Raw genomic sequence first — 25,948 nt, forward strand, 5'->3', positions numbered from 1 at the left:
CGTTAAAAAATACAGATATTCAGTAAGATACAGTTTTTTTTCATAGGTGTTTTTTAACTAGACAGAATGACCAGTTGGCACAGATGCAAAGGAAATGTGCAGCTGAACACGTTACATATTTTGGGCTGGTTAATGAACAGCCTCCAATTATCTGCATCATACTCAAAATTCATTGCAAACCACAAGATCTTCAACATCAGTGCAATAAACAAAGTTATGATCGGTTTAATAGAATAGAACAAGATCCTCCTCACAATACATATTAATAAAAAAACTGTGTTCACTGAGGCAGGAAGTGCTCGTCACAGAGCCTACACCTAAATAACTCAAATGCTTCTTTTGTCAGATCCAAGTCTCACAGTCTCATATAAGTCATTTAACTCTGACGAGTGAACTCGAAATTTCAAGTTAGCCCTGGCAGTCAGGAAGTGCTGTGAAGTTACGTAATGTCCTTGTCACTCTTGAAGCAGAAGCGGAAGAAATTACGTAATTCAAGACTGGCAATGCTCACTAGAAATTTTAACTTATTTTACTAACTCAAAATTTTAACTTAACATCAATTTTTTTTCTTAAATTTCTACTTGTTAACTTGAAATGTTGAGTTATTCTTGGAGTTACTCTTTTGTTTCCAGTAGCAGAAACCAGCTTCCACAGAATGTTTCAGACTGGTGTCATTGGAAGGTCAGGGTAACTGATTCATGACGTACAAACTGTGTTTGTAACTCCACCCACAGCATTTTTCCAAACCCAAGCTCTTTCCCGTCTTCTTAGAGCCAATAATGTAAACTACACAACGTGTGTCACTGACATCATTAGAAGCATTAATGGTTTTTATATCAATGACTTTGTCCTTGTGTCAACTCAGAAGACAGAAGGTTGTTTTTCTGACATCCAAAAAGATTTATTATTGTTAACAAACAAACAAACAAATAAAAAATAAATCCAGGAATGATCTCCTGAAACACTAAAATGTTTAAAGAATAAAAACTGAAAAGATTTAGAATTTAAAATTGTATGATTTACAAAAAAACCCCAACTATTTCCAGCACTATACAAAAGTCTTGGGTCAATCGTCACTTTTTAATATTTTGCTAGGAAAACGGGAAATAGGTTTAATCAATAGCTGCACCTAATTTACATGGAAAAACAGTACATGAGGCAAAACCAGGGTTTGTACAATTCTGCTGGCCATCTCTATTCTTCAACACAACAAATGGCACTCTCTTAAGTGCCATTTGTTGTACTTCCTTTAAATAGTCTTCAGGTCTACAGCTTTCCAAGCATCTTAAAGGAGGTAGATGATCTGCAGACTCTTTCAACAATCTCTCCTTTGTTCCTGTCGGTGTCCATATAATCCCACACTACCTCAACGATGTTGAGATTCCAGACTCTCGGAAGGCTAATCCATGACTTCAGTCTATTCAACGATGATTTTACTGCGTTGGTTAGGAATGATTTCCAAACTACAGAATGAAGCTGTTGCCAACAAGATGTTTTCTAGATGGTACAGCATGACAGATAATATCTGACAGTACATTTATGCTTTCTCTTATGCTCCAATCCCAGTTTATAGTCAGTACCATTTGGTCTCCAGCTAGTCAGCTGCCACTAAGAGCTTACATAAAGAAAAATACAGCAGACAAAATGAACAGCGCAACACAAAATTCTGTCTGGCAGCCCCAAACCACAACAGAGGCTCCTCCAGGTTTTCAGGACTGTACTGGCAGTTGCTCTGCTCCTGTAGAAACAGGAGGCAAACTGACATGCTTCATATGACACAAGCTACCGTTTTTGATACTATACAAGATACTGTTGCTTTTTGTGTGTGTGTGACCTTTTGCAGGTGAAAGTCACAACTTTCAGATGTACCGTTTCAGCTTCGTGACTTCTTTTGTCCACTGATCCAGTTTTTTTTCAGGACCCAACAATATTTGATCACCAACTCTTTGGGAATCATCCGGTAATTGTTAAAAATACGAGAACGTCTTTAGAACTGTTCGTACTTGTCACTCATATAACTCATTTACTGCATTCAAACTATTTTCAGAAAACTTGACCTCTGACCTTGAGGCGGCTGATCCCATAACACACTCATGCAGTGTACACATAACAAACTGAGAGTAGGAGTGTTTGTAATTGACTGACTCTGTGGTGCACAGATTACACTGGGGTCAAACTGGCTTGTAGGGGATCAAAAACGCACAAATTAATTTTTAAATCAACTTCAAGTAACTGTAATGTTTCCGAGTTTTTTGAGATTCTGTCTCTCTCCATCAAACTGAAATTATTATAAAGAACTATTAGACTACAGAAGTAAAGGACTATTCATTTCATAAAAATTCAACAGGGGATTGAATAATTATTTCTCCCATCAAAGTCACATCAAAGTAGTAAGCAAGTGCACTTTAGAAAGTTACATGAATAAGATATTTTATAAGGCTTTATATTCTGTACTTTCAGTGATGTCACAGAGGCTTAAAGGCACATGGGAAAAGGAGTTAGGTATAGCAATTGATGATGAAGAGTGGAAAGATGTCTGGAGTTATGCCAAATCAATCTCAGTTTGTAATCGTACCAAAGCAATAGTTAAAAATCATACACAGAATGCATATATCCATATTTCGCAGACATCAGTATAATCCTACCCTTTCACCCATGTGCCTCAAATGCAAGACAGAAATTGGTACCCTAACTCACAGCTTCTGGTCATGTTTGAAATTGCAAGAATATTGGTCTAATGTGTTATCTCAAATGGAGAAGATTTTCGGTTGTGAATTGGAGATGGACCCTCTGTCTCTTATACTGGGCCTCCCCAGCCGGCGATTAATATCCAAGAATAATAGGAGATTGTACTGTGTTCTCACCTATGCGGCAAAGAAGAATATAATACTCCAATGGATTTAGGTTGGCAATGAGTAGTGTTGGATCTAGTGCCATTGGAATATCTTTACATGTGTATTGCACTCAAAAACAGATCATTTCTTTAAGGTGTGGGAACCATACTTGAATTATGTGGAATCTGATGTTTCTAATATTATGTTACAAGGATTCTCTTGAGTGTTCAAACTGCAACGTAATACTGGGACCACAGGTATTGTACTGTATTGTATTTTCTCTTTATTTATTTATTTTTTAGATGGAACTGAGCTGTCGTTCTGTGCTTAGTTATCAGTCTGTTTTTTTTGTTTTGTTTATTTGTTTTGTTTATTTATTTATTTATTTTTGGTTCTGAATTGTACACTTTATTATGTTATGTAATTATGTACTGTTTGTGAAAACAGAAAAACTAATAAAAAAAAAAAAAAGAAAGTTACATGAATAAGATCCAGCCTGGGATGTTCACTAGTGACCAGCTGTCGATTTTAAACGAGTGAACAGTGTTTCCCTGTTTCCACGTGTCAGGACGTACCTGTTCACAGTTGTCTATTTAAATGAAATATGAAGTAAACACAAAGATAAAGTTAGAGACCCACAGGCATTCAGATTTCAGGGAAGCAAACAGCATCAAACACGGTGCGTCTCAGAAAGAAACATCGAATTAAAGAGCTTAATTAGGTTTGAGACAAAGATCCCTCTATGTGACCTAAAACAAACGACATTAAATAAATATTTCATTATGTATTTCATTTCAATGATAAAAAAAAATTTCAGTATATGCCTGGTTTATGCCGCTGGCACGCTCGTCTTACAGCAACGGTGGCTCAGAGTTATGACGTTTTATTATTTAAACTGCTGAAAAAAATCTGTTTTTTCTCTGGAATTATTGACTTTATCATCATGTTGGAAAACAAAACTGTGAAACTTTGAAAAGCAGCTTCAGTGTGCAACGTTGCTTCATGTCTACTCTGTACCAACAAATAGCATCTCCTGTCTTCATGCAGTGTCCCTCCTACTGTCCTATATTCTTGTATTGTGCGCTGCTGTACTGCTGGCCTGGTGAAATATTTATCCTCTTTGCGTTCAGCTCTGCAGCAAATCCTCGTGCCTTTTGATAAAAGAAGAGCGAGCGCTCCCGGTCTATTATGAAGTTGTGGTAGATGGTGGCGAGTTGGGTGCACAGCTGCAACTGAGACTTTTTGTTGCCCAGATCCATGGCTGCAGCGAGAGCTAAGTGGTAGTATCCAGCAGCATCAAAAGGGTCCTGTCGAGGCAGGATTTCAGTTTAGGCATATCGCAGATCACTATGTTCATCAGATTCACATTTTATTGTTTAAAATACAGAAAACAACCCACATCTATGACCCAGTCCATTACCTTCAGATCAGTGAATATAATGTCTCCCAGTGTTTGGTACAGCCTCACATAATACAGTGGCTCCTCATCGAACTGCAGAGGTGTTGGGCAGAGGGTCAGGGTCTTCAGGTAATAGTGCTCAGCCAGTTCACACTGTTTCAGACAGTGGTACAGTGAGCCCAGACGGTGGCACGCCACTCGCTCATTCAGACGCTCACCTACATGTACACAGTTCATTTGGTTTTAGCACAGGACCTAATGTCAGCATGTAAGCCAGTGATACGTTTTCATAGGAGCAAACTTTGGAGTCTAATCATACGTGCTGTTCACAGCTGTCATGATTTATTATAATTTGTCATTACACACCCCAAAATTACTAAAACCAAAAGAAGACATTATAATTTTATCGTCATTATATTAATAGAGATTAATAAGAAAAAAATACTGCAAACACCAAGTAAATTACATTAAAAATGAAAATGTTTGTTTGACTGTTAGGATGTTCTCTGTATTATTTTAACGTCTTTATCTCACAATTCAAAGTACCTTGAGGCGCCTCAGGTCATACAGGAGATAATGAAAATACTAGACAAACTAATGTTTAGAACAAGTTAATGTTGAAAAGGAAAATGCAATCGTTGAAGGCAGCTTATCTAAAATAACAGCTGATACTGTTGTGGGCAGTGCAAAGCAGCTTAACTGGATTCAGGCTCTGGGATTTGTGGATGCACAAAGCACCACAAAAAAGCTACAAAACAAAGTTAGCAAATAACCTACTAACACTCTTGCTTTGAGTGGCAATAGACAGGAACAGAAAACACTAGTAAGCAATAATTGTGTGCTGAGGAAACCCTTGGTTGAGTGTCTATTCGAAGTTACCTGTAGGACAAATGGAAGCCCCTTACATATGTACAGTTTGTAAAACTGTTAATGTTACCGCTCCGACATGCCATTAATGCTTCCATAGTTCAGCATGTAGTCACCTGACAACACACCTATTATCCAAAGGGTTTTTAAAAATGGTTAATTTATGTTCTGTGTTATGTAGGTTAGCAATCAGTGACAGTACAGGTACACACTGGGTACTACCAACAACTCCTAAACCTGAATATTTTAAGTCAGCATCAGCACCTGACGAGCCTGAAAAAAGGGGACTGGGTGAAGCTGCATCTTTAAAGTGCTTTTAATTATAGTAGCAATAGTTTTGAAAAGTACAGAGAATACACTTTGGTCCAGTGCTGACACTTCATGAAAGACAAAAGATGGAAACGACTTTGGTGTGTGCTGTTTTGCTTACCCAGACTCTTACTGATGTCAGCTGCAATGTGAGCAAACTCCACTGCTTCCCCGTACAGCTTGAGACAGAACATCACTTCAGTGAGCTTATTGCACAACCTCAGTCTACTGTGAACACTGTTGCTCTTCACTGCGATTGGCAGAGCACGGTCCTACATGCAATGAACATAAAAATACAGCCATTTAATTATGATAATTACAGTGTTGAGCTTTTATTAGTTTGCACCAATTTTGGAGAAATTACAGTAATATCATCATAGCACAATAATGCTGAAAAAGTTTTAACAAACATGGATAAATAATCTAATCCTACATAAGAATGACTGAAATCACATTATTCTAAAGTACCCTGTAGAAGAGGACAGCCTTGTCCCTGTCCCGGCAGCTGTCGAAGAAAATGTCTCCTGCAGTTTCAAGAAGCTTCAAGATAAAGCTTGTGTCTCCTGTGCTCAAAGCTACATCCTGAGCTGCCTGAAAACACCAGAAATACAGGATTTCAGTGTATGATAAACAAATTTCATTTTGGCCAAAGCCAAAATCGCTAAAATTGTGAAGACTGCTCTTTCATCCACACATTTTCTTTGCTGATTATCTGACTTAAGAGTTGTGGTAAGTGGAGTAATTCTTTTATAATACTTTTCTACTCTGCGCAGACCCAGGACACACTGGTGAGATTACATCTCTTTATTGGCCTGGGATGCCTCAGTGTGTCCCTGATAAACTGGAGGAAGTGACTGGGGAGTTGGCTGTTGTCCCCATAACCTGACCCAGAATAAGTGGAAGAAGACGAATGGATGGATTGAATTTGAGAGATATTCATGATGGCTGACATAGTTTTCAATGTAAACTTGCAATTCTGAGAATAATAAAAGTTTAAGACAATACAAATGAAAACACTGGTATCAGACCTGAACATAAATGTCCACCAGTTCAATCTGGCCCAGCAGCTGGTAGATCTTCCCGGCTTGTAGCCAGCCATATGCTTCCTTCTCCTTGCAGCCCAGGTCAATGAAAATACCCAGACTGGTCTTGGTGTAGTCAAGAGCAGCTCGGTACGCCCTGAAACAATTCAAAGATAACTTTAAAGGTCTACAGTGGTCCCAGTGTTAATTTGATTCCATTCAATTTCATTTACCCTTCACAACAGCAGTTGCCTCAAAGCACCTTACACTATAAGGTAAACCCTACAATATTAGAAAAAAATCATCACAATCATACAGCCACCTATGAGCAAACACTTCGTGACAGTGGGAAAAAACTATTTTTATATACTCTTCCTATCTGACAATCACATGCATTCATATTCTGATGGATCCATCAGAGAGCAACTTGAGCAACTTGGCATGCAGACTGGAGCATTCGGCAAACAAACCAGCAACCTTCTGATTAGTAGGTGACCTGCTCTAGCACCTGAGTTATAGCTACCACAGGTTAAGTATACGCTAAATGGCAGGGGAACATGATGAAAACAGCCCCACCAAGGCTGGAGATGGAGCAACACTGGAAGATCACATGAAAGGAGGAAACAAGACATAACAATGCTAAATGGCTAGTGTAGCTAATAGCAGACCACAGCAACCTCCCTGAACAGGATCCAGTAACCATCACAGTGGCAGACATCCAAAACAGAGTCTCAAGCATGAAGAGTTGGACAGCATCAGAGCCTGACATGACACAAGCCTACTGGCTAAAGAAGCTAACTGTACTCCATGAGTGCTTGGTAGCACAAATGAACCAGTTGCTAACGAATGAGACACACCCAAAATGGCTAACTGAAGGCTGGACAGTCCTGCTCCCGGTAGATAGTTGCAGATTGTAAGATCAGACTGACCAACCTGTGCACTACCTGGATTGACTACAAGAAAGTCTGGTCATGGGATGCCTCACACATGGATCCTTGAATGTGTAGAACTATACAAGATCAACCAAGAGCCTTCATCAGGAATTCAATGGGGATGTGGCGAACAACACTAGATGCTAACTTCAAGCCAACTCATACAGTCATACAAACTGGCGATGGCTAACCAACCAAATATAGTAGTGGTGGAGAAGCAGAATAAGACAACCATGGTCCCCGTGGTCAACGGAGAACTCGGGGCAGTGACCCCCTAAGCTAGGTGAGTGGCTCCAGCAGATTCCAGGAATGACATCAGAGATCTCTGTCCAGAAGAGCGCAGTCTTAGGAATGGCTAAGATACTGCACAGTACCCTCAAGCTCCCAGACCTCTGGCAGAGGACCCGAGCTTGAAGGATAAAAGAGGAGCAAGCGGTGTGAAATTATAATGTGTATAGATCCCTTTGAGTTCTGTAGAATGGAAAAGCTAAACAAAAATATCCGAAACCAGCACTGGGCAAAACACATTTAGCACTGTGAAAGTAACATGACAGGAGTGTTTAAAATTCTTCTCCTCAAATGGAAGGTCTGGAATAATCAGGCCTCGTCTTATCATAAAGACCTCAATAGAGCACTTCGCTCTCAAACTGCCGGAGCCTTCAGCTTTCAGTCCCGATCTGATCTAAACCACAGAACACTGCACTTTGCTGCATAAAAGGTAAGTGAATGTCATATTCCAGTCATACTGCAAGTCTACATGCACGTACTGTTCTGTGCCAATAGAAAGGTAGATCTGGCTGATTGCTTCCAGTGCTTCTCCCTCCTGTTCTCTGTATCCGGTGCGTCTCAGCAGCTGGACTTGGTGCTGACTGTAGATTATCCACTGAACCTGGTTTGGAATCTTACACTCATACAGACGACACAGACATCGTGTTACACTGAGCTCGTCTGGCGAAGTGACAGAGAGAAAGAAGGACAGTTTTAACACAGAATATAAGATACTGCTGTGGTTATGTGACATTCATACTTACACTCTAACAAGTTAGCATTGATTGCCAGAAGCAGAGCCCACTCATAGCATCCTTTCCCATAGTCCAGCTGCTGTTGCTTCACATAATACTTTCCCAGCTCCATCAATACGGGGATAAAGTTTTCCACATTGCTTTCTTCACTGAGCTCAGAGAAAAGCTGAACTGCCTCACACAGATGCCTCTCTGCTAGTGTTTTCGCTCCAGCCTTCAGACACAACAACCCTTTATGAAGATGAGAAAGAGTCATAACATAGTTGGAACGAAACATTTATGCGCAGTAGGATATTCTAGCTCACCTAGATTGGCCTGAGCTACGGCCCCGTTTGGCATATCTTCAAACTCTTGGCAGATGTCAATAGCAGCCTGGTAGCTCTCTGCTGCCCTCCGAACATCACCCATACATCGAAGTGCCACGCCCCGCATGTTGAGAACCACACCTTTGTATTGCATTAAAGAAATTTACTTTAACATTTAAGAAATGCCTGTTTGCTAAATCTTTATCCTACAGTACACTCCACATAGTTTTATTAATCAGTTGAAGGTCTGAGTCTTTCTAAAGGTGACCGCTTTCTTTAGTTAAAAGTTTCAGCTGTATGTAATATATATAACAAAATGAGTTAGTCAAGATACCAGATACCAAAATAGTTATATGTGCAAAGCTGTGGTTAAACTCTGATGTAACTCTGAATGAAGACGTGGAAGAGAGGCAGAGGTTAATAATAACTAATCATTAAATGCTGAGTGATGCATGAGTGTGAAGCAGAAACACTCCTAAGCCAATTACTAAGGAAGGATTCAGAGTCACCTGATCCAGTTCTAACTAAACAGAAGTACAAAGGGTGTCATTTTAGATGAACTTTTCAGGGAATTTTAGGACATTCTGATAATAATGAATTACAGTAGAGCAGTCTGGAAGTAATGAAAGCATGAACTAATTTATCAGCATCACTCTGAGACAGGATGTTTCTAACTTTAGAGATGTTGCACAAATGGAAGAAAGTTATACATATTTAATACATGAATTAACGGACAAATCCTGGTCGAAAATGACTCCAAAATTCTTACTGTTACTGGAGGCCAACGTGACAACATCCCAAGTAAGCATCTGGTTAGACATGTTTCAGATATTTTTAGTACAAAAACCTCAGTTTGATCTGAATTTTGAAGCAGGAAATTAGAGCTCGTCCAGGTCTTTATGTCTTTAGACATTCCTGAAGTTTAACTACTTGTTGTGTGTTATCTGGCTTTGAGGTAGACCTTGGTTTATAACTACATTTAAGAGTGTGAAACAGCAGATTACAACTTTGAAATATGAGCTGCAGTTTTTAAAACAAAGTATAGTTTGAAGACAAAATGAAAAAGCTAAACAGCTCAGCACACACAGCTTTGCTTATTCCAGTCTCTTAAGGTCAAATGACACATTTTAGAAATGAAAACTCAGGAAGAGACGGTCCATACAGATCTGGGATCAAGAATATAAAAAGCAAATAAAATATGATATCACTTCCTGTTTATCAGCTTTACAGTGAACTTGCTGTAAAGGACATATTTGTAGAAGCAAATCTTAAACTTTTGTGAGGCTCAGCCTGAAGGGCATCTGTGCAAATTTGGGTGAAAACTAAAAAACACTTTAAATTTTTAATGCGATTTATAGAAACCCCCTCACCTTCCTGAGGAGTTGTGCAGTGCTCTGGAATCGAAGCCAGGATTGATTCCAGTATGTCCAAAGCAACTGCAGGCTGACTGTTGTCAATGTAAAGCCACGCCAGCCAGATGAGAAAACCTTTTCTTTCTGAAACAGAGACGCAAACTTGCCTCGAAGGACTGTTGTTGATGAGAGCCTGCATATGGCAAATCGCATGTCCCGTCATCTTGTGTTTGCAATAGAGTTGGCAAAGACAAACAGTGAGCTGGTGGCTCAAAATTTGGTAATGGTTTCTCTCTCTACTTTGGAGCTTTGGAAAAGTGAGAGCTTTGTGCAAATATGGAGCCATCTGAGGTGGAACGGGGGTTTCTTGTTCAGCGACAGTGTCCAAAAGTAATACCATACTGCCAAGACAGTCAGAGAGCGTGGCAGAGGGCAGCAGAGAAGCTCTCCTGACTGAACTGGCACTGAGGTGGGGACGGTGAAGTTCACTGTAAAGCTTTCCCAGTGCCAGATATCCATGACTGGGAGAGATCCTCCATGGTCTTTGAGCTTCATCACAAAGAATGAGTAGCCTTTCCAGATAAGGAACAACTTGAGCTCCCATAGCAGAAGTCCAGTGGTGCTTTGCCAACAGCAGACAAGCCCGGGCTTCTGCCATTTTGTTGTGAGAGAGGATAGCTTTCTTGAGCATGTATTTAAGAGAAGAGTTGTCCTCTAAGCTTTTCAGACAATCTGGGATTCCTATTAGTAAGGCAACAAGTCGTTCTGTCACAGCAAAGAAACTTTCTGTATTTTTCTGCAAAAGATATGTTGCAGCAAGGTTGGAGAAGATGCTGGCCAACAGCCTGAGGTCTGTGAAGCCTTCTCTTGGGACACTGAGAGTTTCCTCAAAATAAACCTGGGCTTGATTGAACTTTGACCTACCCACACAGAGCTTCCCCAACAGGAAGCATAAACGAGTTTGTGACCAGAAAAGGTGTTTCTTCCTGGCTGTCTCCCTGGCAACACCCAGAAAGGAAATCAGTTCATCCTCATCACAGTGACCAGTGAAAGTGGAGGAGGCCAGTTTTTCAGAACTCAGTCCGTACAGAATGCCAAACTCCACTTTGTAGTCTCGGCCGTCCAAAAAAGATAAGAGTGGAATCAATGTGTTCTTGTTCCCTTCAACTGGTTGCACCACGAAAGAGGGAAGTTTGGGGCTTTTTGCCTCCGCAGCCAGGCCCGATTCCTCTAGAGTCTCCCTCTTGGTTACGGTGTAATGAGGGGTCGACTGTTTGTCTTGATCAAGAAACCTGTGAATGTTTGTCTTGAACTCTTTCTGTTCAGACTCAACTTTTCTTGAAAAGCTGGCTGCAAAAGAATAATGAGAGAGACAATAATGATGGCATGCACAGGAGGCCAGTTAGTAAAGAAATGCTAATGTCATACTTACGTGATGTTTTTTTCTCAGAATCCTGATAAGTGACCATATCTAAGATTGAACAACAGCCATTATGAGAAAGTGAATGTGTAAACAACAAAATCCTCAGTAACTGGTAAATAAATGCTCAGAAACAAAACTTGGTGCAAATTATATACACAAATGTACTTTATACTTGTCTTTGAACCTTTATTTATACAAAACGGTAGCGACAGAGAACTGCATGCATCCAAAACAAGCGAGAAGTTGGACTGTGGCCACAAAAGTCTTGAAATTCATAGACACAAAGAAATGCCATAAAATTATTATATGCACGGTGATCTAACTGGAATCTTTGCGCGCAATAGCCTATAAAGGCAAAAAGAGTGTAACTTTGTCACAGTAAAGCAAAGGACACCAGACACAGGTTTCTTTCATCTGTGACAACATGGCAACAGTTTTTGTATATTTAATCAAACACAACCATAACCACAGCAGTGGCAGTTTACAGTGATCTGAATTATTTTAGTCATGCTAGCAGCAAGATTTCACAGATGGCACAGATGTTAGCAGGCTGGTTGGTACGTAATGTTTTTAGACTTTTCCTCAAATGCCACCAACACGTCAAAAATTTACATTTAATAAGTAAGTAATCATTTGGAGGATTGCAATTTTTCATGTCCCTAATTCATATAACACCTCATTATGCTTGTAGATTTTGCCTCCATGAACTCATCAATGGAAGTTAAGCAATGCTGACAGCAGCACTTACAGGTCTTCGTGTTGGACTTGGATGGCGGTTCTTTGTCAGGTTTTTATTCTTGCCACAAACTTTGGCACACTAAACAACCTGTTGTTGGGCTGAGTTCATCTATTTGTGTCAAAATGTCTCAGACACAACCAATTGTAATATCTTATAACTTTCCTATCTTGCAATTTGGTGACCTAGATCTGCTCCATCGTTTAATACTTTTTTCTTCTCTTCCCATGTTACAGCTGCTCCTGGCTGGTCTTTTTTCCATAATCTTGCTGACATACAGACAAAATACTACTTGCACAGTCTTTATTATTAGTCATCCAACAATCACTAGCTAGCTTGCTAAACCAAAATATGGTATTTACAGCAAAGATTTTATTTAACTGGAATGTAAGCATTGGTACTATGAGCATCGGTAGGTATCAGTAAGCCGTTTTCCTTTTCCTTCTCACCTAGTTTGTAATTATGCCCAATATCATTATGAGATTTTTTCTTCAATATGGCAATGGATTGTTCGATGACTTTTTCCTCTTGCGGACTCGAGAAAATCCAATCCTCTTCATCTAAAAAAATCTCTGCAGAGCTGGAGTGGTGACAGAGAAGAAAACAGGTACACACTGTCATCATCTCAACCTAAAATGGTGTAATACAATATAACTGTATACTGTATCGGCTGTTACACTCACTCGTAAGCGTCAGTGGACGGTTTTACCAAGCTTGTCCTGACCAGACCTATTTCTCCTGTTGCTTCCTTCTTCCCCGTGAACCAATCAAAACAAGGCACCAAAAATCCCACAATCGTGATGGGATCACCAGGTGACACACTCAGCTCGTCCGGGCCCTCAGCATCATACTCCTTTTTAGCTAGACAGGTTCCTCTGGCTAAACAGAGGAGACACTGCATGAAGATAGTCTCAAACTGTGAGAGAGGTTTCTGTAGCAATAAGTATCTCTGAAAACTGGAAAATCAACTTTACTAATGCATATTTGCCCAAATGTAATCAATGGTATACGTGGCGTATGTGTGGCCAACTGTCACATCACCAAACCCAATACATACAAAGTGTTAAGCATGCCACCTGACTGCTTTGTGTAAAGCTGGGTAAAGGGGGGGGAATTATTGTCTGGGGGTGCTCAGCATACCGAGACATTTTGGACAATTTCATGCTCCCAACTTTGTGGGAACAGTTTGCAGATGGCCGTTCCTGTTTCAAAATGACTGCACCAGTGCACAAAGCATGCTCCATAAATGGTGTGGAAGAACTTGACGGCCTGCACAGAGTCCTGACCTCCATCCAACAGAACACCTTTGGGATGAATTGGAGGCGATACTGTGAGCCAGGCTCTAGTTGTAGCCCTAGTCCTAGCACAGTGACCTCAAGGCTAGACTGGAAATGATTATATGAGATAAATGAAAGTAACTGAAGTTAACATAATGCAAACACTTACCAAAGTGCAGAGGGAAGTCACAGGTAGATTTCCCATCACCTATTAAAATGCTTTCTGCACAAGATTTGAGAAACCACCTGTGGACAGATGGGATTATCTGACCTCATTTACGGTGCTTCATGTTCACATCAAAGTTACTATGAGACTGCTTAAGGTCCACACGGGCCTTTATGTGGCTGTAACTCACTGATGGAAAGGGATGACTGGCTCCAGAGCAGGTCTAGGTGCAGTGCCCCGCGCTCCATCAGCCAGACAGAGAACAGTCCACCCTGAGCCTAGGAAGGGAGGCTCGAACTGGGCTATGTCTCCCTGCTCCAAGTACAGGTCTCCTCCAGAGGTTGAACTGTCAAACATCTGGCTAGCACTGCAACTGGCAAACAATGAACCTAACAACAAAGAGAGTGACCAGGCTAAGTTTACTTATATAATGACAGTAAAACAGCAACTCCGTACACATGTATTAAAAAAAATTAAAAAACTGGGGGCAGCCCAGACCTCCTGGTGGCTGGGATACTCAGAGCCCTCCAGCTAGTCTGGAGGAACGCCTTCCCCAGCCAAGCTGGAGGTCATAAGGACATTAATGACATTAAAAATACAAAAAACTCTTAGTGACATTATTGCACAAACTGACTGGCTCCTGCTGTTGTCTACATTCTGAGGGCTAGAAATGTCCAACAGAGAGGGAAAGAGAGAGAGAAAACATTTTGTCGTGGAAAACTGCAACAGCCTGAGCTGGAGCTTTGAGATCAGCTGACTAATATTCACTCACCTGCATTTATTGCTGAACATTAACTGTAAATAAACACACTGAGCTTGATCTTCCAAACTGGCCTCCTGAGCCCACCTGATCTCCTCAGCTATGACAGTACGATCTGGCCATAAATTAAATAAGCGGACCCATGACTAAATTGCCCCCCCCCCCCCAAAAGAAGCAATATCATGGGTTCCTATACTGTTTGGTATAAGAATGATACAGGTGTGGCTGGTCCTTTAAATAAACGGACCTCAGTCAGGCTGCTTGTGAAATTATTTCTCAGAACAAGTTTATATCAGTCCTTTAAATTCACTACACAACATGGCATTTGAGTGGGAGGATTTGTGTTTTCTCAATGCCTGCATATAAAATGATGTTGCGTTTGGTGTGAATTGGAATTATCAGCATATAAACATATGTAACTCATTTAAATAGTTAACTTATCCTTTCACTCATCTAAGATTTTACCAGGTAAATGCACACCTTTGTTACTAATTTACAGTTTCCTGATATCATGTCTAATCACCTTCTAAAATGATATTTTAGTGCCAACCTTCTTGTAGGAGGATGCCTCTGTAGAAAAGGTTAAGTGTATCCTCCTGAATGGTCACCTCAATAGCAAAGTCATCCTTCAAAGAACTGAGCCAGAACGTCTGCTCTAGCAGTAGGTTCTCCATGCAATGGCGCAGGAAACCTGGAGGAGAGGAGGATGTTCACAGAAGGCAGTGTGAGGTATTTGGATAAGATGTACCACAAAACATGACATTTTACACTGTGTCATTATTTATTAACAAGAACTAAGACAAAATGCCAGAGCAGTGTGGAACAACCAAATACACTCCACTAATCCAACACCTTTAGCAACAATAACTTGAAGTTTATGTATTAATTTAAAAGGAGGACTTTTATCCTCATCTCTACAACATCTACATCATCTTTTGTCTGTTTATTGAGGTTAACAGGCGTTTGTTTATGTCCAGCTCTCTTAACTTCTTGTCACAGTATTTTAGTTGGATTGAGGTTTGGATTTGACTGGGCCAGTACAACACCTCGTTTTTTTCCTTCTTCAGTCATTCTGTTGTAGATTTGCTGGTGTTCTTGGGCTCACTGTCCAAGCTATAGCCTCCAAACAGAGTCCCTCACACTCGACTCCACACAGAACATAGTCTGTCTCCAGTTATACAACTTCAATTGTCATTAGCAGTGTTGGTCAAGTTACTTGAAAAAAGTAATCAGTAACTAATTACTGATTACTTCCCCCAAAAAGTAATCCCGTTATTTTACTGATTACATATTTTCAAAAGTAATTAATTACTTAGTTACTTTTATGAACAAGATTTAAAACCTGAAGAGGTGATAAAGCGATAGATCTCTCAGCTCAATTCTACTTTTTCTTTCCAAGCTCCTTAGATGACATCACATATACTTCCACCTGGTTCTAATATAATGCTTTGCTACTCTTCTGAGCGCTTCACACAACTTTGTGCATTCACCCAATCACACCAGCACATTTTTTTTTTCTGTTTTCTAACATTCACACTCTGATGGATGCATCGGAGAGCAATTTGGTATTAGTATCTTGCCCAAGGCATGCAGACTAGGAGAAGCCAGGAATCGAACCGCCAACCTTCCGATCAGTAGATGACCTGCTCTACCTTCTGAGCTACAGGTGCAGCTACAGGTACAGCTCAGGCGGAGCCACGCTACAGTGTACTCCATACCTATTCTGTAATATGTGGTGAACTTCCATATGTCTTCAAATGTTGTGAACATCACATAAATGGCTTTTCTTTCACTGTTGATGGAGATGAGATGGGCGGACAGCTCCTGAAGAAAACAGAAAACAGTGTTGATACTGAAGTTTCTTAACTGTCCATCTGATCCAATTATCATTTGATGCTCACATTTAACAAACTGACACATAATGAATGTCATTTAAACATCAAACTGAAGGTTTTGACAGCCACTTTTCATGTCTCAGTAAAACGCATTTTACAGTTTTACAGCAGTTACAGGAAGTACAGCAGAAAAATGAGCTGTGGCAGCACAACAAGAAGAGAAGAGTTAATATTTAACTGAAACGTGGTCCAATAATGTTTCACAGCTCCAGCCATAAAAACTCTAAAGACCACCACTTTCCAGATGTTTTTGAAGTATGAGACAGAGAGTGAGCAACACCACATGAAGATAAGCAAACTTCAGAATAAGTATTTAAAAATAAACAAAACCAGCAGAAAACATATATGATGATGATCTGCCCAAAATGTGTCTCGAATAATTCAAACAGTGGCAGGTTGCTCACTGACCACAATCACATGGCTGCCAGTGCACACAAATGACATCAAAACACAACACAGTGAAAAGAACACAAATGTCTGTTTTCTGTGGAGGTCCATAACACTCACTCACTCTTCTCTCAACCAACCTTTGTTTTCACCGGGGCGCTGCGACACAGAGCCTAGGATCACTGTAGTGACCCTAATATCACGGCAGAGCTGTCAGGAAGTGTTTGAACTTTTTCAATTAAAATGGATGAGGAGTTACAGATGTTTAAAAGATGTTGTGAAACATCTGTCTGACACCAGTGACAGGGTACGCTTTAGAGGGTTCAACTCCTGATCAGTTTGTCTGAAACCTCCTCACATGGCCACTCTCAGCTTTTCCTCCTCAATCGCCACTTAAATGAAAAATCATTTTTTACATTTGTATCACAAACACATGCTTTATAGAATACGAGGCTGCACAATGAGCAGAATATAAAGTATTTAAAATGAGTTCAATATTAATCTATTTAACAGCAATGGGGACAATTTTCTGCTGAATAATTACGTTTACCTTTGATAAACAGTTATTTATTTGTAAAAAATGTTTGGAATCATGTCTGATTTTCGTTCCACTTCTCACGTGTTCACCACTTTGTGTTGGTCTTTCACCTGGAATTCCAATAAAATTGATTCATGTTTGTGGCTGTAATGTGACAAAATGTGGCCGGATACTTCTGAAAGCCACTGTATTAAAGAAATATGAAGATGGACAAATATGTTAGCACAAGTCTGTGGGCTTACATTGTAATAAACAGATGAGTAAAATTACAGAAAAAGTTATGTTAGCTCATTGAATGACGGTGGTGGGGGGGTGGGGGGGGGGGGGGGTTATGAATAGGAAAAGCCATAAATCTACAGAAAATATAGTTTCAATACCAAAAATGTTTGCCCCCTTTCATATTTAACAAAAACGTCTCTCTCTTTGCAGGCCGATTGTGGCCCCTGAAGTAAAAACAGCTGTTATACTATACTATACATACTGCAGTGCTGCTGGCATTTCAGATGGAGTTAATAAAGTACTGTACGAACATATGTTTAAATGTGAAAGCTTTAATCTAAAGCACTTTAGGTGGTCAGTAAGAATATTCCCTCTGAAACATGAACGGTGTGGGTGTCAAGCATGCACAGGCATCACTGGCAGACCGTCTCCGGCCATTTCCATGGAATTCCCACAGAATCCTGGAGCTGAGCTCGCAAAGTGTCGGCGGCCTCAAAAGCCAATCCCTGCTGAATTCTACACTGGGAACTGTTGCAGCCACACATCACTTGATTAGGATAAAATGTTTCACCACAGAATATCAGTAGTGAGGTTTTGGGGCTCACTGAAACCTCAGGGGTAGAGTTTCAACCTAAACTAAAGGAGCGACCCCCTCAGGTAAAATTCAACATTTCATAACCTCTTTGACCAAAAGGTTTATCAGTTGGCAGCTCCTTAGAGACAAAGTACTGCCACCCCTGCTGCTACGTCTAGCCGTACATTCCACACTCCACGAGGAAGGAAACAGAAATCAACTTAGGAACAGTGCCTACCATGAGGCTCATGGAGATCCATGAGCACTTCAGGTACTCGTTCACTGCTCCCTCCTCCCCCCAAAAAGTACAAAGAAGACATTTTTTCTCCACACTGTAAGCTGTGTAATGGCCAACAATGTTCTCCATGTTCAGCACCTTATAGCTTCTGTGATGGGCAGGCCAGAAGACGGTTGCCTTCCTGGGATACTTCACTCACTTTTAAGTTTTCAATACACAAAAAACAAACTAAGGAGAAGATATTTATTGCATTGTTATCAATTCATGGAGGAACTTTGTGTTGGAGCACATATATAATGGACTAAAATACTCAATAGAAGGCTTTTGTGTGTGTCTGTGTGTTATGAGTCAGGAGTTATACCTTAAATAGGGTATTGACCTCGGAGCTGTCAGCCTCCAGCATGCACAGTTTCCCTCGCAGCATTTCCTGTGACTTTTCATCTGCAGGAAGATGGTCTGGACCCCTGACCACATCCAGCAGTACAGGAAGAGCTAAACACACAACACACACTTAATATAGACGTGACAGACAAGACTATGAGTGAATCAACTCTAATGTGCTGATTTCATAGCTTTCCTGTCCTGACTGGACAACACAGATTATAATGAAAATGAAATCAGCTAAAAAAATGTATCTGTTGACCAATTATTTCATATTTTATTAAATGAGTTTATGCCTCCTTGAATTTACATATATGGCTGTGTGGTGTCTATTAAAGATATAACCATACAACATGTTTTCAACCATGCATAAAAACAAGAGTAAACGGCACAGAATGAATAATTAGGAAAATACAGTGTTATAAATGAAAGTCATTAATAATCTCCATATTCAAGATGGTGCAGCTGATAGCAGCCTGAATACTGCTCAGTGCTACTTTTCCTGCTTGTGTTTATCTGTTCAGTTTTCAGCTCTTCCTTCCTGTTCACACACACATCAACAAAGTAATCAGGTTGTTTTGTTTGTTTTTAAATAAAACTTTACCCTGTCTTTCATCCATCTGGAGAATTCTGCAAAACTATTAGTTGGAGCAGCTCTCAACAGGATTAGGAGATGCTGATGAGAAACTTAAACTCCTTCCGATCGTACATTGGCCGGTCCATGCTTCTTTCATTTCACCCAGCGAATGTTCAGCCCTGTGCCTCAATGATATCTGGCTGGGTGAACATGTCCCCAACAGCTCACTATATCTACCAGGCTTTCAACTGCAATACAGAGCTTTCTCGAAAAGCGAAGGGAGGCGCAATCATTTCCATATAAACTGTTTCCATATAGGCTTCAACCTACAAATAGGATTCCGGCCAAATTCCAAAACTGAACCCAAGGAGATCTCATAAAATGAGTGCTCTTGGTTACCTTTGATCTGGTATGGCCAAAACCTCTATTAAGCCTCTATAACAATAGAAGATCAATAGAAGATCAACTCACATGGGTTAAAATACAAACTGCCAGTGAGTTCACTGTAAATAAAATCATCCAATGATGAGCTAATGATGAAACTGAGTGTCTCTCTCACAGTTTAATAAGTGACTGAAGAGGAACTTGTGGGTTCAAGGTATAAACCACTTTAAAATGTTTCATAATTTTCTACTGAGGTCACTTCAGTTTTACAGGTTAGATTATTTCCTGTAATACTCCAGGATCAAAGTACCACTAAAAGCAATATGATTTGTTAGGGTGATTTGTCTTCCTCCTAAAATGTTTTATCATGCATTAAAAAAAACACTGACTCCTAACTCATCTAAAATAGACTTCATGAGACCATAGCGTGTTCTGACATGATAACCCTTGCAATCCCAGCATCTGACAATGGTTCAAAGAACTTCTATAAACATCACTATTTTTGGTGTGCAACTTTCTCCAGACTGACAGCAAAACAACTAGTAGCTCAGTGTTCAAACATTCAGAAGAAGGAATTGCTCTCACAGCTAGAGATTGACAAGGTACATAATAGGATCATGGGGAAACTTGAAACCTGGACCCTCCGTAGCCGCTTACCAAGATCAGAACACCATGGCAGCAGTGATCAGTGAGATGACTATAAGATGAACAGCCACAAGGAGCAGTACCCACCATGGAGAAAGAGACTAGAGGCCAAGACCAAGGTAGCACAACTAATGGAGTTGCAGAAAGGTGCCTAAGAAGCACAGAAAGCTGTCTATGCCTGAGGCCTTGAAGACACCCAGGCAAAGACTACCAGCCTTGGACAGCTGCTTGAAGAGGTATACACAGAGAAGTAGAAGGCAGGAAAATAAACCATCTATTCTGCACAGAACCATCCAAGGTGTACTCTCAGTAGGGAACAATATGAGAACAGCACCACCAAGGCTGGAGACGGAGCAGCACTGGAAAAGCATATGGGAGAAGGATGCAAACCATAATAACAATGCTCAGTGGCTAGTGGATCTAAGAGCAGACCACAGCAACCTCCTTGAACAGGATCCAGTAACCATCATAGTGGCAGATATCCAGCTGGTAGTCAATGAGAGACACCCAGAATGGCTAACCAAAGGTCCAAGATTCCTGATCCCCAGGGAACTCCAGAAATAACCGGTCCCATCCAACTACCGGCCAATAACCTGCCTCAGTATCACGTGGAAGTTCCTGTCAGGCAGGTTAAGAAAAACAGGCACATGGCTCAATACGTAAGCAGGGAAGAGAAACGAATTGGCAGGAATACCAGAGAACCGAAACACCAGGTACTGATAGACAGAGCAAGACTGTAAGACTAGGCTGACCAACCTGTGCACTGCCTGGATTGATTACAAGAAGGCTCATGACTCAATGGCCCACACCTGGATACTGGAATGCCTAGAATTGTCCAAGAATAACAGGACCTTAAAAGCCTTCATCAGGAAGTCGATGGGGATGGACATTAGAGACCAACTTCAAGCCCATCGCACAGGATCTATCAAGGAGATGCCCTGTCCCCACTACTGTTCTGGATTGGCCTGAACCCCCTCAGTGAGATCATTGAAAAGAGTGGCTATGGTTACCGACTATGGAATGGAACAATCCTGTACATGGACATCAAGCTGTATGCCAAGAGTGAACGAGACATCGATCACACGAGTACCTCAGGAAGATGGCCATGGACAGCTGCATGCTCAGTGAATGCCTCAAGCAGCAGAAACCCAATAAAGAGGAGCAAAAGGAGGTACCATCGTGAAAGGACAGGCCCCTGCACGGTATGTAGCACCGGCAGATAAAGGAAGTGGCTGACATCCGAAATCCTACCAGTGGCTGGACAAAGCTGGACTGAAAGACAGCACAGAGGCACTAATCATGGCAGCACAAGAACAAGCTCTGAGTACAAGATCCATAGAGGCTGGGGTCTATCACACCAGGCAAGACCCCAGGTGCAGGCTGTGTAAAGATGCTCTGAGATAATACATCACATAACAGCAGGGTGCAAGACGCACAGAAACAGAAACATGTGTGCCGAATAAGGCCTGGTAGTCTCAAGGTCAAATCGGGACAGTAAGGTGGTCGAGAATGGCCGAGGTAAGATCCTGTGGGACTTCCAGATACAGACGGCCAAAATGGTGGCTAAACAACTGGACATAGTAGTGGTAGACAAACAGAAGAAGACAGCTGTAGTGATAGACGCAGTGATACCAAATGACAAAAAAATCAGGAAGAAGGAACACAAGAAGCTGGAGAAGTACCAAGGGCTCAGAGAAGAGCTCGAGAAGATGTGGAGGGTGAAGGTAAACATGGACCCAGTGGTAATCGGAGCACTAGGTGTAGTGACCCCCAAGCTAGGCGAGTGGCTCAAGAAAATCCCAGGAACAACATCGGAGATCTCTGTCCAGAAGAGTGCAGTCCTAGGAAGAGCTAAGAAACTGCGCTGGACCCTCAAACTCCCAGGGCTCTGTAAGAGGACGCGAGCTTGAAGGATAAAATGTCCCCTGCAGGGGTGAGCAGGGAATTTTGTATATAGTCAGCCACTGTTTACCTATTAGCAATGTGACTGTGCATCAAGGTTTTACCAGGACCTTTACCAAGGCTGTCTAGCCTCTAGTACCTGTTATTGGCTATTTTGTAATGACCATATGAGCTACACCTGACCCAGACAGGCATTCTCAGCTCCAAATCTCAGAGTTTGCTGAATGAAACAATAGATAGGTGAGCCTTACTCCCAAGTGGAATTCTTACAGGAGGGGAAAACGTCATTGACAATGCAGTGATGATGTGATATTAAAAAAAAAAGCCATTAACGTGCGAGTTATTCTAGTAGTTCTTAAGAAGATAGAATACCTACTAACCAGTATAAGAATAGTAAACTACTCTGATTCAGCTCTACTTTGATCACATCATAGATAAGCAACTTCATCACTGATACAGCATTTTCACGTTCACTAACACTCACGTTTACTTGTAGTGTTAACCAATCATCTGTCAAGAAAGTACTTACTGTAACTTGACTTGCATCATAACACTGAAAATTGTGGGGAAAAAACGTGTGATAGTTGTGATAGTCTCTAGTAACGCTCTTGAAATGTGGAATTTCCAAGTATTTCAATGAATGTTCATAATTCAATCACCAATTTTATATATTATATATATAATTAGTTAAAGATGGTTTGACAGCATTAAATTGGAATTGATAAACTCACCTACTGGGAAGTTTTCCTCATACGCTGACAGAGTTCCCTTCAGACTCACAGCATCTCCAGACAAACCATGCACTGCTAAAAACATAAAGTGTTATGTGTTTTTACATTTTACCATTATACAATCATTTGTTAATAACCTGTGAAAGATAAAGCATAATTATAGATGTGCAAATGATATCTAAAATACAGAAGACCTTTACAGTTGGATTTATCTGATTATTTGTTCAGTCACGCAAAATTAATTTGTTAAACTTCATATTTAACTAACAATATTCAATGAACAATTGAAGTTGTTTGCTCAAAGTAATTAAATGTTTAGCTATCGAATAATATTGTGAAATAGCAAACAACTGTTTATTTAATAAAATGCTTGAAGTTTGCATAATAAGTCTCAAAATAACTGAATACAACTAAATACAATACTCAATTACTAAATTACTCTACAAATATCCAGTGACTCTTTGCAATAATACATCTGAGAGGGGATTCATATTTTTATTAGTTGCTATGGTTAGGACTTTTGCACACAACATGTTTAAAATGTGGTGTTTTGTTCTACATGTAGCTACCTAAAAGTTCATTCCTGCACATGAAACATTAGTTGAATAATCAACTAGCCAACAGCACCACTCTTTTAGCACAATTTAAACCATTTTTGGTGGAAAAAGTAATCAGCGAAAATAACCACTGAATGCAGTTGGACACAAAATGTCTGTGTAGGTTCTCAGTCATCCAGGTTCTGGTTGTCTAAGGAGGAAGGGAAAGCGACTGGACTTCTTTAAGCTTCCTGAAGAAATGGTGAAGATGCATTTAAATGGAACAACACTGTCATTCCTTATGTAGCAGGTAGAAACTCATCAAACCTCTGCTTGTAATGACCCACAGCCTTTTTCACACCTTGGCTCGTGTGACGAGGCACATGACCGGTAGTGAGTCAACACCCTCAGGGACAACTCCCACTAGGGCTTAAATACCTGGGCTCTGCCATTTATTGTTAGAACTGAAGATGCTTCTGGGATGAGAGGTTGAAGCTTCATGTGACTGGACGTCTTTAGGAAACTTAAACAAGTCCAGTCGCTTTGCTTTCCAAGCTCGTTGGATTGGACACAAAATCCTTAAAAATAAAAGTACCTAAACCAACAGTAAAATCCTGCTTTTATATGTTAATGTGTGACTTATTGCAATTTCATGATCTCATGTACAATCAGCTACAGCAGGAAATTTTCTTATTAGAACGCTACTTTTACTTCTAAATGTAATTTTTTTTAGTGACAAAGAGTATCTGAACTTAACTTTAACAAAGAACTTTTAACAGAACACGATGTTAGACACATATTTTTACGTAAGTCACACAGTCAGCTGCTTTACAACAGATAATTTGCTTATATAAACAGAAAACAGCAAAACAAAATTTGTCTTTAAGTTTCAGGCTTTCACACAATTACTGTGAAAAAACAATATAAAACGCATCTGCTAATTTGTAGTGAACAGCAGCATGAGAAGGATCTGTCTCATTACCCATTCCGCTCGGCCGGTGTAGTATCTCCGTCATATGCCGGTACTGCTGGACGTCAGTGGAAAGCTGTCTCCGGTACTTGTGGCTCCAAGAATCCCGCTCCGACCGGGCTGACATTTCCAAGGCAGCTGCGCAACGTCCTCTGCGACCAGTCAGCAGCACAGCATCACATGCCTGTGCACGATGCACCTGGTAAACTCCCAGTGAGGGACACGGAGGTCTGCCTCGCTTTTCCTTTTCAAAGTAAAAGTCTTCAAAAGTTTGACTTAGTGAGCCTGTAGGTCAATACGAACGAGTCCGAATTAACATACTATTACTACTACTAATAAATATAAATCAATATAAATAAATACTACTAATAAATAAATCCTTCTGATTTTACTGTAGAATTAGGTGCAAATGTTTTTTGTGTATGTGTTTGTGGTGCGTTTTATGGGTAATACAATATGTTGACCTTGATGTAAGCAAAGAGGGAGATCTTTGTTTCATTGTTTGCTTACTTCCCTTTTCTCATATTGTTGTTATTTACATTTATAAATATATCACAAAATCTTTTTTCACTTAATGTCATATATAACCTAATTAACGGTATATTACATTATTACATTTTTCAATCAACATTTAACAAAGTATACTGATTATACCGAAGCAACTTTTATTATGACGTTAAATGTGGATTATTTCCTGTGTTGGTTCGGTGAGCTCTACACTGACGTACATAGTGAAAAGCTGTCGCTTTATTTCAGTTTTTCTTTTATTATAAATGCTGCCACTTGTTTATCTGCACACCAATAACCAGAACAATTCAGTTACGTGTCTGTGCTTGAACATGGAAAGGTTGCACAGTTTTTCCTTAAAATTAAATTGCGTAGACTTCACGTTAATAATCACCCAGTGAGCAGCTGAGTCACATGACAGTATTAAATCACTCTTTGCTTTGTCCCCTACCTCTACCCCAAAGCATTTTTTGGAGATGAACACATTTATTCCAAACATTTTCCATCAACTTTTTCTCTCTGTTTGCTTGCACGTGGGTTTGACTTGAGTTTTTTTCCTCGTCAACATCCCAGGAAAAGACTCAGCACTTCCTGTCCTTCAGTCAGTTCCTCTGTCAGCTCAGAATTGCAGCCAACTAGCAGCAGTGTTGTAGAAACACAAGAACTGTCACAGTCATGAAATCAGACACATAAAGTGATACACATTCTGCAAGTCTTGCAAATGTACTGCCATAAAATACTTCAGTTCTTTTTATTGTACTCACTAGTAGTCAGATAAAGCACTATGTCAGCAACATGCGACCCTTAAATTCTCTTTTATGGTAAACTGACTAGTTGTTACTCTGCTCAAGCACTCAAAGCACCTTATGCAGCTAGTTTCATTCATGCACCAGCAAACTGTCAAAGTGCTGTCTAACATTCATGCTACAATGAATGCAACACATCTGCAGCAACCTGGGTTGAGTATCTTGCCTGGAACTGACCCACCAACCTTCCACTTAGCAGATAAGCTGCTCTGCCTCCTGAGCCACAGCTACCTCACAGACAGTTGGACAGATTT

General features: G+C 40.4%; 1 protein-coding gene across 1 annotated transcript; it reads right to left on the minus strand.

Annotated features, from left to right (window-relative positions):
• On the minus strand, window positions 1-24,522 carry sh3tc1 (SH3 domain and tetratricopeptide repeats 1). The gene is made up of 19 exons (XM_085254830.1): window positions 24,394-24,522; window positions 22,876-22,950; window positions 18,617-18,747; window positions 16,123-16,228; window positions 14,955-15,095; window positions 13,835-14,033; window positions 13,648-13,724; window positions 12,885-13,080; window positions 12,651-12,781; window positions 11,475-11,513; window positions 10,061-11,392; window positions 8,691-8,831; window positions 8,395-8,616; window positions 8,131-8,311; window positions 6,438-6,588; window positions 5,878-6,000; window positions 5,531-5,681; window positions 4,255-4,451; window positions 1-4,141 (listed from the first exon to the last, which is right to left on the minus strand). The coding sequence occupies exons 1-19, from the start codon at window positions 24,506-24,508 to the stop codon at window positions 3,890-3,892; spliced, it is 3,960 nt and encodes a 1,319-aa protein (XP_085110956.1). The 5' UTR covers window positions 24,509-24,522; the 3' UTR covers window positions 1-3,889.
• Window positions 24,523-25,948: the final 1,426 nt, after the last annotated feature.

Source organism: Mchenga conophoros, linkage group LG3 (assembly GCF_057382185.1).
Source record: "Mchenga conophoros isolate Kocher_MC1m ecotype Shallow Benthic linkage group LG3, M_conophoros_male_GT1.1, whole genome shotgun sequence".
Lineage (NCBI taxonomy): Eukaryota > Metazoa > Chordata > Actinopteri > Cichliformes > Cichlidae > Mchenga > Mchenga conophoros.